This window comes from Callithrix jacchus, chromosome 5 (assembly GCF_049354715.1).
Source record: "Callithrix jacchus isolate 240 chromosome 5, calJac240_pri, whole genome shotgun sequence".
In the NCBI taxonomy this organism is placed as follows: Eukaryota; Metazoa; Chordata; class Mammalia; order Primates; family Cebidae; genus Callithrix; species Callithrix jacchus.
The window spans coordinates 91,521,757-91,534,612 of NC_133506.1; the positions used below are offsets into that span (position 1 = coordinate 91,521,757).

The 12,856-nt window shown below is 47.0% G+C and overlaps 1 protein-coding gene across 1 annotated transcript in view; it reads left to right on the forward strand.

Moving 5' to 3' along the window:
- Positions 1-11,100, forward strand: part of HAP1 (huntingtin associated protein 1) — a 31,682-nt gene extending 20,582 nt beyond the window's left edge. The window contains 13 exon segments of the mRNA XM_078373621.1: positions 2,215-2,386; positions 4,280-4,373; positions 5,503-5,637; positions 5,750-5,849; positions 5,939-6,040; positions 6,235-6,331; positions 6,426-6,585; positions 6,731-6,830; positions 9,344-9,460; positions 9,564-9,699; positions 9,702-9,729; positions 10,250-10,355; positions 10,430-11,100. Coding sequence (XP_078229747.1) covers positions 4,336-4,373; positions 5,503-5,637; positions 5,750-5,849; positions 5,939-6,040; positions 6,235-6,331; positions 6,426-6,585; positions 6,731-6,830; positions 9,344-9,460; positions 9,564-9,699; positions 9,702-9,729; positions 10,250-10,355; positions 10,430-10,504 — 1,194 coding nt within the window. The 5' untranslated portion in view covers positions 2,215-2,386; positions 4,280-4,335 and the 3' untranslated portion in view covers positions 10,505-11,100.
- Positions 11,101-12,856: the final 1,756 nt, after the last annotated feature.

The window sequence follows — 12,856 nt, forward strand, 5'->3', positions numbered from 1 at the left end:
TTTGAGCTCATTTAGTCCTCACAACAAGACTGTGAGATGGGTACTATTACTATCCTCATTTTAACTCTGAGAAAACTAAGGTACAGTAAAATTTAGTGACTTAATAAAGGGTCAGAGGGCTGAGTAGTACAAAGATTCTAACCCAGGCAGTCAGATTATTGAGTTCATTCTCTTAACTATTATACCTTATTAGTGCCTTTTTGCCTCAGTAAATACTTTTGACTACATGATTTTTAAATTTTTTCTACATGAATTTAAAAAAATGTTTAACAAAAGTTGATTGTATCTTCTTTAATTGAATTATTTGCCCATTAGAAACTGTTGCCCTACTAAGTAATGCTTTCAAAAACGTGGACTGTAGAAATGTGATATATCAGATTTTTCTGTTGCTGTTTTAACATTTCTCTGGATTATGTAAAAACCTTTTCTAATAATTTTTAAAATTCTGGCTGCAGACCTTTAATACATACACCGAGCTTCTTAAGCATATTAATACATAGGCTCATGGGTTTCCTAGTGAACAATAATTTGTAACTCTTCTTCCTGAATGTGTGGCTTTTACCAACTTTAGTGATTAAGTTCTATTTTGTTAAATGAATGTACCTGGAAAATGTTCCACATATAATCCCAATTCAGATCCCAATCTCAACATTTTTGGTTAGATTATTAATATGAAGGCTTTCAGGATACTCCACAAGGTAAGGAAATGATCATGCCTCCCTTTCAGCATTTAGTATTGATCCTTTTTCCCTAATTAGAAAAGAATTTAGCATCTTAGAGAAATTATTGATTCAGTATATGGCACCAAAAGATCAAGAAATAAATTGGGAATTGCAGGATTATTCCTAAAGGAAAAGAAATACCCCATTATGTTCTTAGAGTAATCAGTTCTTTACTTTAGGCATCCTGAAAATTCATGCTGCTTTTTGGCTTTCACCGGCTGTTTTTTCCTAACACTATTACTATGTGTTTTTGACAGTTTATTGTTAAAAAAGTTAGTCTATTATGTATGTTTACATTTATTGAATATTTTACTTTTTTGAGATCCTTTTCTATTTGTGATCCTTATAAGAGTAATCGTGTACTTTTTTTATGAAAGCAGCATTTGGTTTGTAATAGCTAATCTGCATTTCTTTCATCCTAAAAAATATAACCATAAATGTAAGGAAACATCTTTACGTTTTAAAGTTTGAGTTTCTATAACTATAAAAAAAAAGTTTGGGCTTAATATTATTCATAGATTGAGGATAGTTCACTCTTAGTCACCTCCTTACTCACTCTCCCTGTACCAGTCTGAGACCATTTTATGATTTAGAAAAGGCAGTAGCTGGTTGGGTTACTTGATAGTATAATAACCAAGAAAAATAATTTTAGAAGGAATTAAGTTTGAAACTACATGTTAACAAATTCTACCAAAATGGAATTTGCATGTAATTAAGATGCTGTAAACATTTTGGCCAGTAGCTATAATTTGAAAATTTTTATGGCCAGTATATAATTTTTTAATTGAATATACAGCTTCATCTGTCTACTAGTGTTTCATTAAGTCTACAATGCAATCAGTGATTAGCAAACACACAACTGTTTTATGCACTGCTAAGAAAGAATAAGAGGCTGCACACAGTGGCTCACACCTGTAATCCCAGCAGTTTGGGAGGCCAAGGCAGGAACATCAATGAGGCCAGAAGTTCAAGACCAGCCTGGTCAACATTATAAGACCCTGTCTCTACAAAAAAAAATTTAAACATTAGCTGGGTGTGGTGGCATATGCCTGTAGTTTCAGCTACAAGGAGGCTGAGGTTGGAGGATTGCTAGAGCTGAGGTGTTAGAAGCTGTAGTGAGCTGTGATCACATCACAGCACTCCAGCCTGGGCAACAGAGTGAGACCCTGTTTCTAAAAGAAAGAAAAGGGGGTTCCAGCTAAACAGACACACCATTGAGCTGATTTTTCCCTGATTTCAAAGACATGAAAATGTTAATCGTAGCCACCTTGAGTTTTCAGGCCTTTTCTACCCTGATTAACAGTGACATTGAACAATTCTTCTGTTGACTCCTTATCTTAAATACCCACAAAACCAGAATGAGTTGATATTTCATAAGAACAATGAAGGATTGCATTCCTTCACCATTGCTAGTACTGGTTAGAAATTGTATTTTATAGTTTTCAGATAATCTTTGCTAATTTGTGTATATTTCTGTGTATCCCTTATATAGCACCTCAGGCAAGTTGGAGTGGCTGGGAAGTTTGTTGAGTGTTTTGGAAGTGGAGTTTCACAATTATCTATAGCTAATTGAACTACAGTATCAAGCATGTGTCTGGAATATAGTGCTATCCTCAGCTTTTTCCCTGTTGACAATGTGACATTAAAACATTTAGAACATACAGGTAAGAAGATAAAAGATCATTAGAATAAATGTGTTACATTTCCAATGTGTTTGATAATACTTTATAAATTACTACCTTATACATGTTATTTAGTATTCACAAAATTATTATATTTTGTTGAAACAACTGTCAAGTAAACATCAGATGTCTTTAAAGAGTGTTGTGTCCTCAAACCCTAGCTCTCTGTGACCCATTGAAAGCAATTTAAAGGAATTATTCAAACCATTTATCCTAACTTGACTGTTTCCCCATAATGATGGCTAACTCCACCTCCACGTAGGGGTCAGAGGTTGCAGTTTAATGGAAGTCAGCCTTAAACATATTCACAGCAGTTCCCTTCTACAACCAAGAGTAGAGGAGCTGTCAGACAAAGGGGATTGGGAATCAGTCTTCTATCTATCTAAAGAAGCAGAAGAACAAAATTTTGCAAAAAACAGCATAGGACCACAGGTTCTAAATATTTTTGTAACCTGATTAACTAGGAATTTTGACTACTCATGTGTTGACTGCTTAGATTGAAATAGAAGGTACCTACAAAACAGGATATGTTGATATTTCATAACGCTGCTATTTAAAAAGTAAGATCTTTTTAATCTCTAGTGGAGTGATCATTGTTGAGTTGCTCATTTCTAAGTTTCGATATGTATTTGGAGGATATATTCTAGTATTCTTCAGTGTGGGGGCAGATTATTATGTTAGTGAATCAAACAGCACAATTGATGAATGAGCCCCCAAACATGCAAAACTTCTGCATTTGAGTTGGTAGAACATTCAAAGTAGAAATGACTAGGACTGCCTCATTTCTTGCATGTTAATCTTGAGTTGAGGTTTTAGTGATCCTGTGTAACAAATTATCCTAAAAGTTAGTGGCTTGCACGAGCAATAATTATTAGCTCATGGTTTCAGTGGGTCAGTAATTCAGACAGGACACAGTGGGGACAGCTCATCTCTGTTTCATGTCTTGGGCCTCAGCTGCAAGATTTGAAAGGCAGGGCCTGGAATCGTGAAGGTTGTTCTGCTTGCATGTCTGACAGCAAATTATGAGCTGTCCGCTGGGGACTTCGGTAAGACTGTCAAGCAAAACAGCCTCCTGTGGTTTCTCTGGGTAGTCTGGGCTTTCTCACATGGTACAGTCTCAAGGGTTAGGAGAAAGAGAAATGTAAATGAGTATGTAAATAGTATTTGTTTCTTGCTCATCACTGGAATTCAGTACCCTTACCCCCAAAGATTTCAAAATTCCTTACTGGAGTCAGGCCCAGTGTCTCATACCTATGATCCTAGCACTTTGGGAGGTTGGGGCAGGAGGATTACATGAGAATCTTGTGAGCCCAGGAGTTTGAGACATAGCAAGACCCTCATCTCTACAAGAAAATCAAAAACTAGCCAGGTGTGGCAGTACACACTTGCAATCGAAGCTACTTGGGAGGCTAAGGCGGGAAAATGACTTGAACTCAGGAGTTCAAAGCTTCAGTGAGCTATGATGGCACCACTGTACTCCAGCCTTGGTGACAGCAGTGAGACCCTGTTTCTAAAAATAATAAATTTATTGGCAGGGTGTGGTGACTCATACCCCAAATCCCAGCCCTTTAGGAGGCCAAGGCAGGAGGATCACTTGAGACTATCCTAGTCAAATAAACAAGATCCTCATCTGTACAAAACATTTGTAAAAAAGATTAACCAGGCACAGCGGTGTGTGCCTGTAGTCCCAGCTGCTTGGGAAGCTGACGTGGGAGGATGGCTTCAGCTCAGGAGGTCAAGGCTGAAGTGAGTTGTGATTGCAGCACTGCTGCAGCCTGGGCAACAAAGTGAAACCTAGTCTGAAAAAAATAGTAAGTAAATAAATTTCTCACTGCATTTTGCTGTTGTTTTGTTCATCTTCGTTTTTGGTTCCAGCAAAGCCAAACTCGAGTCAATGGAAACATACCTTAAAGCTGTGAAATTGTTTCAAAATGACCAGAATTCTCCAGGAGAACCTGAATACTACCAGGTATTTGCAGAATAACCCACCTAGTAAAGAATGTAAATTGTGGGCCCGGTGTGGTATAATCCCAGTGCTTTGGAAGCCCTGGGTGGGTTGACTGAGGTCAGGAGTTTGAGGCCAGCCTGGGCAACATGGTAAAATCCTGTCTCTGCAAAACAATGTAAACATTAGCTAGGCACGGCTTGCCCCTGTAGTGCCAGCTACTAGGGATGCTGAGGTGGGAGGATCACTTGAGCCTGGGGGGTGGAAGTTGCAGTGAGCTGAGATCATGCCACTGTACTCCAGCCTAGGTGACAGAATGAGACTTGTGTCAAAAAGAATAAAAAGTAAATTCTGTAGTGCCCGACCACCTGGGTGTGAATCCCAGCTCTAAGATGTGTTAGCTGTATAACCTTGGGCAGTTTATTTAGCCTTTCTGCCTCAATTTTCTCACCTCTTAGATACGACACTAATATCTGCCTCTGAGGATTCTTAGATTAAGCACAAATTCATAGAATAGTTCCAGACACATAGTAAGTGCTCAATAAAGGGTAGCTAATCTTTTTGTTTTGCTTTTTGAGACAGGGTCCAACTCTCTCACCAGGCTGGAATGCAGTGGCACAATCATGGCTCACTGCAGCCTCAACCTCTGGGCTCAAGCAGTCCTCCCACCTTGGCCTCCCAAAATGCTAAGATTACAGGCATGAGCTACCACCATGCCTAGTCCCCTTTTTGTTTTAATACTGTGATTATTATTATTTTTCAAGACACTTGGCAGAGCCTCATTTTACTGCCCAGGATGGTCTCAAACTCCTGACCTCAAGTGATCCGCCCTCCTCGGCCTCCCAAAGTGCTGAGATTACAGGCGTGAGTCACCACACCCAGCCTATTCTTACTCTTTTGTTTGATCACCTGGGCCCTTTTCCTGTCATCAAACTAGTATTTATTAAACTCTGCCTGAGTACTCAGGCTTTTGTATCAAAACGAGGTATACACCATCCCATTCAGGAATTTCCCTGAAGATGTGGTAAAGCAAGCCAGGGAATAACAACGTCTTGAAAACACTGCTCAGGGAGGGGCTACTTCTCTGCAGTCCCAAAGCTCACTAGGTGGCGCCCACGCTCACAGTTTCTCTGTTTGTCTGTCCCTGCCCCAGCTGGAAGCCTGTGGCAGAATACATTGATCAGCAGTTTGAGCAGTATTTCCGAGATGAGAGTGGCTTGAACCGAAAGAACATCCAAGACAACAGGGTGCACTGCTGCCTGTACTTCATCTCACCCTTCGGCCACGGGTATGGTCCAAGCCTGAGGCTCCTGGCACCACCGGGTGCTGTCAAGGGAACAGGCCAAGAGCCCAGGGGCAGGGCTGCCACTAGCAGGTAGTCACAGATTCCTGTTCTCCAGGCTCCGGCCGTTGGATGTTGAATTCATGAAGGCCCTGCATCAGCGGGTCAACATCGTGCCTATCCTGGCTAAGGCGGAAGTGGACTGCAAGAAACACAAAGTGAGGGAAGCTGGTGATGGGAGGGGATCAGGTGGGCTTCTAGAAAGGATGTGGTCCCCAGAACTGTGGGCCCTTCATCTGTTTGCCAGATCTGGGAGGAGATTGAGCACTTTGGAATCAAGATCTATCAATTCCCAGACTGTGACTCTGATGAGGATGAGGACTTCAAATTGCAGAATCAAGCCCTAAAGGTGGGACCACTCTAGGGCATCCCCTTCCCATCTTGTTTCTTCTGGGTAGAAAAAGGGAGTAGAATTCTATAGTCAGGCTATCAGGGTGGGAAAGGACCCTGGCTTTCCAGAGTGAAGCAGAGAAGATGACGATACAGGTGGAAAGAAGCAGGTGAGAACAGAGGGTGTTGACAGGCACCCCTAACCTCTTCCAGGAAAGCATCCCATTTGCAGTCATTGGCAGCAACACTGTAGTAGAGGCCAGAGGGCGGCGAGTTCAGGGCCGACTCTACCCCTGGGGCATCGTGGAAGGTAAAGCACTGAGCCTGTGACCAGGGTATCTCCTTGCCCCTCAGTGGCTCTCCCCTACCTATGCCTCTGGCTGACCCCTAGCCTTGCTATGCAGTGGAAAACCCAGGGCACTGTGACTTTGTGAAGCTGAGGACAATGCTGGTGCGTACCCACATGCAGGACCTGAAGGATGTGACGCGGGAGACACATTATGAGAACTACCGGGCACAGTGCATCCAGAGCATAACCCGCCTGGTGAAGGAACGGAATCGCAAGTATGACCAGAAGCCAGGACAAGGTGGCAGGGGGATCCCAAGCCTAGCCTTGGGTGAGACTAAACCTTTCTTTTGTTCTTCTATAGGCCCAATCTAAGTGGGTACTGGGGTCCTCCTAGCCTTACCAACCCTTCTCTCCTCTTAGCAAACTGACTCGAGAGAGTGGTACCGACTTCCCCATCCCTGCTGTCCCACCAGGGTCAGATCCAGAAACTGAGAAGCTTATCCGAGAGAAAGATGAGGAGGTGAGAGCAGTATGGGGTATAGGGAAGGTCCCCTGTTTGATCATCAACATTGGTATTTCTTGGTTTGGTAATAGAAAGATCCCTGGCTCTGCTGCCTGTTTGGGTCCTGGATAGGTCAATAGGTGGTTCTGTCCAGGGTCTCCATCATACCTCAGGGCTACCAAGGTCCTGGCTTAAGGGATTAGAAATTTGGGGCACTTCCCCAATACTAAAGGACTCTCCAAAAAGGCCCAATTTTATGCCTATACCTATTCCAGCTCCGGCGGATACAGGAGATGCTACACAAAATACAAAAACAGATGAAGGAGACCCATTAACTGGCTTTCCGCCCTGGATATTTAAATCTCTTCCTCTTCCTGTCCCTGTCGGCCCCTCCCGGCACCAGCTGTGCTCAGGCCCCTTCAGCTATTGCCACTTCGCCTTACATCCCTGCTGACTGCCCAGAGACTCAGAGGAAATAGTTTAATAAATCTGTAGGTGGCTTCTGGTGTCCCTGTGTGTATCTTTATGACCTCCTGGAGACCAAGATCCTGGGACCCAGTTTTGAAAGGCTAATGGTAGATGTTGGCTTCTGGCTTTAGTAGGGAAGGGAGAGTGGGGAAAACTTTCCACTTTGCTTCCCCTTCTTAGTCCCTGCTTAGAATCCAGTCTGGCTTCTCCATCTTAATGACCACATCTATCCTGCTTTTATTATCTGGGGTTTGGGTCTCTCTCCATCTTTCCCACATACATACCTTTAATTCTGCAGCAGTTTTGGATTTCATACCTGCCCTTGGGAAAACGCAAGGTATTAACTGTGTGCAACTTCCTGACTTTCTATTTCTCCTGATCTGGGAAAAGGAATAGGCAGGTTAAGCTCTACACTGTAAAAAACCCGTGAAAGAGCTTTAAACAAATGCAGCCACTGTAATCACCAAACACTATAGTAAGTGCTAGGAATGAATAAAAACACAATCATTGCCCTACAGGAGTTCAGTATTTAATTAAAAATTTTACAGCATCTGCTAGATTGCAGACTGTTCTGGACCCTGGAGTTAAAGTAGTGCAGAGTTCTCGTCTTCCTGGAACTTACCAACTGTACTGAAGTTTCAGTGTTCTATAAACAAAGAGAGGTGAGGACCCATTGGCCCCGGGGCTTCGTATTAAAGCGCTCAGGCCCACTCCAGACCTGAGAATATTAGCTGAGAATCTGAATCAACTGTTGCCCAATTCTGTCAGTTGGTGGTATCGCGTGTCCATGGCGACCTCCAGCGGCCATGGGCCCTGCACTCTTGCCCACCCACCTCCACGCGCTTGTTGCTGCGGCAGATCTGCGTCCCCTCAGCGCCCCTCTCCCGGGTCTACTGCAGTGCTAGGAGAGGGACGGGGCGCTGCGGAAGGGCACTGCCCGGCGAGCTCTGAGCATGCGCTGGCCGAAAGGGCTCAAGTGCGATGGAGAGGCGGGGTGGGTTTTGCCCAGCTTTTGGTTGCGGGTTTGGGGGCAAGGTTGTGCCCTTCACCCCGCCCCTTCTCTTTTCTTCTATCCTCCTGTGGTTCGGGGGAGATTTCTGGATTGGGACTAGAGGCTCGAATGCACCCTAATCTGTTGCTGGAGAATCTTCATCTCCAGGTGCAGCGTGAGTGGCTGCGTCTGTTTGTATGACCCAGGAGACTCCATTGCACTGTCTTCTGGGTAGGGAGTGATGAGCCAGTCTGAGGCTGTACTTCCCTTGGCTGTCTCCATTCTCCTAGGTGCCAGGGACCCAGGTGTCCGGAGAGCCCAGTTCCTGAGCCTGGAGGACTGTGACCCCATTAATTGATCCAGGCTCCTCCAGGAAAAAAAAAAAAAAAAAGAGCCCCAGTCCACTTGGCCCTGGGAGCAGGGAAGGGAGTGTTGAGTGCTGAGGGGTAAGAGGAGGATGTTGGGAGCAGGAGGGGAGCCCAGTCTTTTTTCCTGATGACCCTTGTTGGAGGAGACCTGAGGATAGGACCGGAAACCCGCAGTTGCTGATGGCATCTGCTCCTTTTTCCTGACCTGCCTGGGCCTTTCTTCCCCACCCGCACTGTTTCCTAACCTACCTCCCCAGCCAAAAAGATCACCCAGGAAGATAGCAAAGTGATATTGTATTTGCTGGAGGAGGTGTGTACTGCCTTTCCAAGTCAGGCAGGCCCTCGTTCTAGTTCTGCCCTGTAGGGGTGGGGGTCTTGTTTATTTCCTGTTTGGCTGTCTCTCTGGGGGCCCAGCTAGGGGTCCTTCTTATGGAAGACAGGCCAGTGTGGGATGTTCAGGCTGGAAGAGCTCTTAGAGCCAATCTGATCTGATCTGCTTTTTCTGTGAGGGGAAACTGAGTCAGGTTCCACAGTGGATTAATGGCAGACTCTGGTCTAGTACCCAAGAGAACTAGGGGATGGGGAGGGTTCTCTTAGGGGCCTAGCCTCCCTCTGACCCCTGTGTATCCCCCAGCTTCTCCCACCTGTCTGGGAGATTCTAGACGCTGGGAGAGTATTACCTATGAGTGAGGGTCCTTTTGCAGAGAGAGAGAGACCTGAATACTGCAGCCTGCATCAGCCAGTCCCTGGTGAAACAGAACAGTGTTTTGATGGAGGAGAACAGCAAGCTGGAAGCCCTGTTGGGCTCAGCCAGGGTGGAGGTAACTGGGTGGGGAGGTAAGGGGTCAGTCCACCCCCCTCATGCCAGGACCCTCTCCTGCCCCTGCCCACTGCCAACCCATGGCTCCTCTCCTTTCCTGCCAGATTTTACACCTCAGACATCAGGTGAACTTGCGGGATGACCTCCTCCAGCTCTACTCAGATTCTGATGATGAGGATGAGGATGAATAAGAGGAGGCAGAAGATGAGAAACAGGAAGAAGAGGAAGCAGAGGAAGACAGCATGCTCATCCCTGTGAAGCCCCCAAGCCGTGAGTTCCTGCCTTTGCACCTGCGAGTCCTTTCTCTGAGCCTCAGTTTCCTCATTTGTTTTTTTTTTTTTTTTTTTTTTTTGAGATGGAGTTTTGCTCTTGTTACCCAGGCTGGAGTGCAATGGTGCGATCTCGGCTCACCGCCACCTCCGCCTCATGGGTTCAAGGAATTCTCCTGCCTCAGCCTCCCAAGTAGCTGGGACTACAGGCGCGCACCACCATGCCCAGCTAATTTTTGTATTTTTAGTAGAGATGATGTTTGACCTTGTTGACCAGGATGGTCTCGATCTCTTGACCTCATGATCCACCCACCTCAGCCTCCCAAAGTGGTGGGATTATAGGCATGAGCCACCATGCCCGGCTCCTCATTTGTTGGAAGGGACACAGGCAATGTGCTTGCGGCAGGGTTGCTGGAACGAATTGAGAACACTCCCCTTAGCCCTGGTGGGGAGGCCCTGGGTGGGCTGGGAACTGGGAAGCCCCACTCCCTGCACCCTGACTCCCATTCCTCCCCCCACAGGACTTCAAAGGAGACATTGCTGCACCTGCACCACTGCCTGCAGCTGGAAGCCCTGCGGGAGAAGCTGAGGCTGCTGGAGGAGGAGAATTATCAGCTGAGAGAAGAGGTAAGGATGGAGAAGGGTGTCCGGCTAGCAGGGGGTGTTGACTTCCCTGTCCCTTCCTCTCTCCCTCCCTCCAGGCCTCTCAGCTCAACACCCTTGAGGATGAGGAACAGATGCTTATTCTGGAATGTATGGAACAGTTTTGTATGTAATGTTGTCACTCGAGGTGGGGGGCTGTCCCAAGGAGCAGAGAAGAGACCTCAGGATTCAGAGTATGGAGATCCAAGTTCAAGTCCCAGATCTGGCACTCCTAGCTGTGTGACCTTGGATACATTCCTTGACCTCTCTGAATCTTTGTCTTTAGAATGGGGATGAATTATCTCAGCCTCACTGATCTCTCCAGGGTTTATGAGGATTAAGTGTCAACAGCTGAGGAAGTGCTTTGTGCAAACTATAAAGAGCTATACAGAAGGTGTGGGTCTCTGACACAGCAAGACTCCATCTCAAAAAAAAAAGCCTGGGTGTGGTGGCTCACACCTGTAATCCCAGCACTTTGGGAGGCTAAGGCAGGCAGATCAGAAGTTAGGAGATTCAGACCATCCTGGCTAACATGGTAAATCCCCGTCTTTACTGAAAGTCCCGGCTGGTGGCATGTTCCTGTAGTCCCAGCTACTCAGGAGGCTGAGACACTAGATTCACATGAACCCGGTAGGCAGAGGTTGCAGTGAGCTGAGATCATGCCACTGCACCCCAGCCTGGGGGACAGAGCGAGACTCTATCTCAAATAAAAAAAGTGGTGGGTCTCTTCCAAGTCTGTCTCCTGTTATTTGGGGCAGTCAGGAGGGAGCCATGAGCTGCCAGAGACCAGGTACCCAGGGCTGGGACAGTTCAGAGTCATGCACAGGACAGTGGCTACACCTGGCACCGTCCTAGGTGCTGTGTTTATGAAGATGAGTGAGGGCAGTGTTTGTGCATGAGTTCAGTGTAGCTGGTGAGATGCAGATACAAAGTGGCGACAGCGGAACTCCTGTTGTTCCCTCTACCCCAGACCTGAACTTCCTGCCCCCCCAACTCTGCAACTCCCTGAATGGCCCCGCTGGTCCCCAGGCTACTGGAGAAGGAACCAGTCGCCAAGCTCTGTTTCTTTTACTGCCTAGGAATGGCTTAAATCTCTTTTCCCCTCCCGCTCTGGCTGCCTTTAGCCCAGGATACCTCTCAACTGTTCACACTGCCTCTACTCCCTCCCTACTAGGAACTTCTGCACACAGCCCCATTGAGTTTTCTGAAACCAAACCTGGCCAGGTACAGTGGCTCCCACTTGTGGTCTCAGCTACTCAGGAGGCTGAGGTGGGAGGATTGCTTGAGCCTGAGAGTTCTGGGCTGTAGAGACTATGCCGACGGGGTCAGGATGGTCCAGGGAGTGGAGTAGCACCAGTTGCCTAAGGAGGGGTGAACTGGCTCAGGTCAGAAGCAGAGCAGGTGAAAACTCCCGTGCTGATCAGTAATAGGATTGCGCCTGTGAATTGCCATGGCACTCCAGCCTGGGCAGCCGGGCAAGACCTCATTTCTTTCGAGATGGAGTGCAGTGGTGCAATCTCTGCTCACTGCAGCCCCTGCCTCCTTGGGTTCAAGTGATTCTCTTGCCTCCGCCTCCCGAGTAGTATCTGGGACTACTGGTGTTTTTTTTTTTTTTTTGAGATGGAGTTTTGCTCTATTGCCCAGGCTGGAGTGCAGTGGCATGATCTCAGCTCCCTGCAACCTCCGCCTCCCAGGTTCAAACAATTCTCCTGCCTCAGCCTCCTGAGTATCTGGGTTTGCACGCCACCACGCCCAGCTAATTTTTTGTATTTTTGGTAGAGACGGGGTTTCAGGTTGGTGAGTCTGGTCTTGAACTCCTGACCTCATATTCTGCTTGTGTTGGCCTCCCAAAGTGTTGGGATTACAGGCATGAGCCACTGTGCCTGGCCATCTTCCCTTCATTGCCTGGCTGAGCTTCACTTGCCCTGTGGTCTTAGTTTAGTGGTTCCTTTTTCCAGGAATCCTTCCTATACCCTGCAGGTCTGGGTTGGGTGCTGTAGTTGTGGTGCCTCTTCCCCAAACGCCCTTGACATTTGCCCATCATGCCCTGTATGCGTGACTGTGGTCTGTCTCCCCACCAACTTGACCTCATTGTGGGGCTGGATCTTGTTGACCACTTACCTTGGTGCCCTGCTCAGTATCAGTCAATGAACATTTCTTGAATAAACCTGAGTGAGGATTGCTAAGCCCTGTGGGACCTGCTGGCACAGCCCAGCAGCCGAGGGTGGGGCAGACAGAGGCATCTGGGAGGGTCAGAGCTGGGCCCTGAAGGCCAGGAGCGCCAGGGTGGACCTGTCCTCTGCCCTCCCCAGTGGAGGCCAGCCAGCAGATGGCTGAGCTGTCGGAGGTGCTGGTGCTGAGACTGGAAAACTATGAATGGCAGCAGAAGGAGGTGGCTCGGTTGCAGGCCCAGGTGGTGAAGCTGTAGCAGGGGTGCTGACAGTGAGTCAGGCCTGTGTGGAACCCTCTTATCGTGGCCCCGTGTG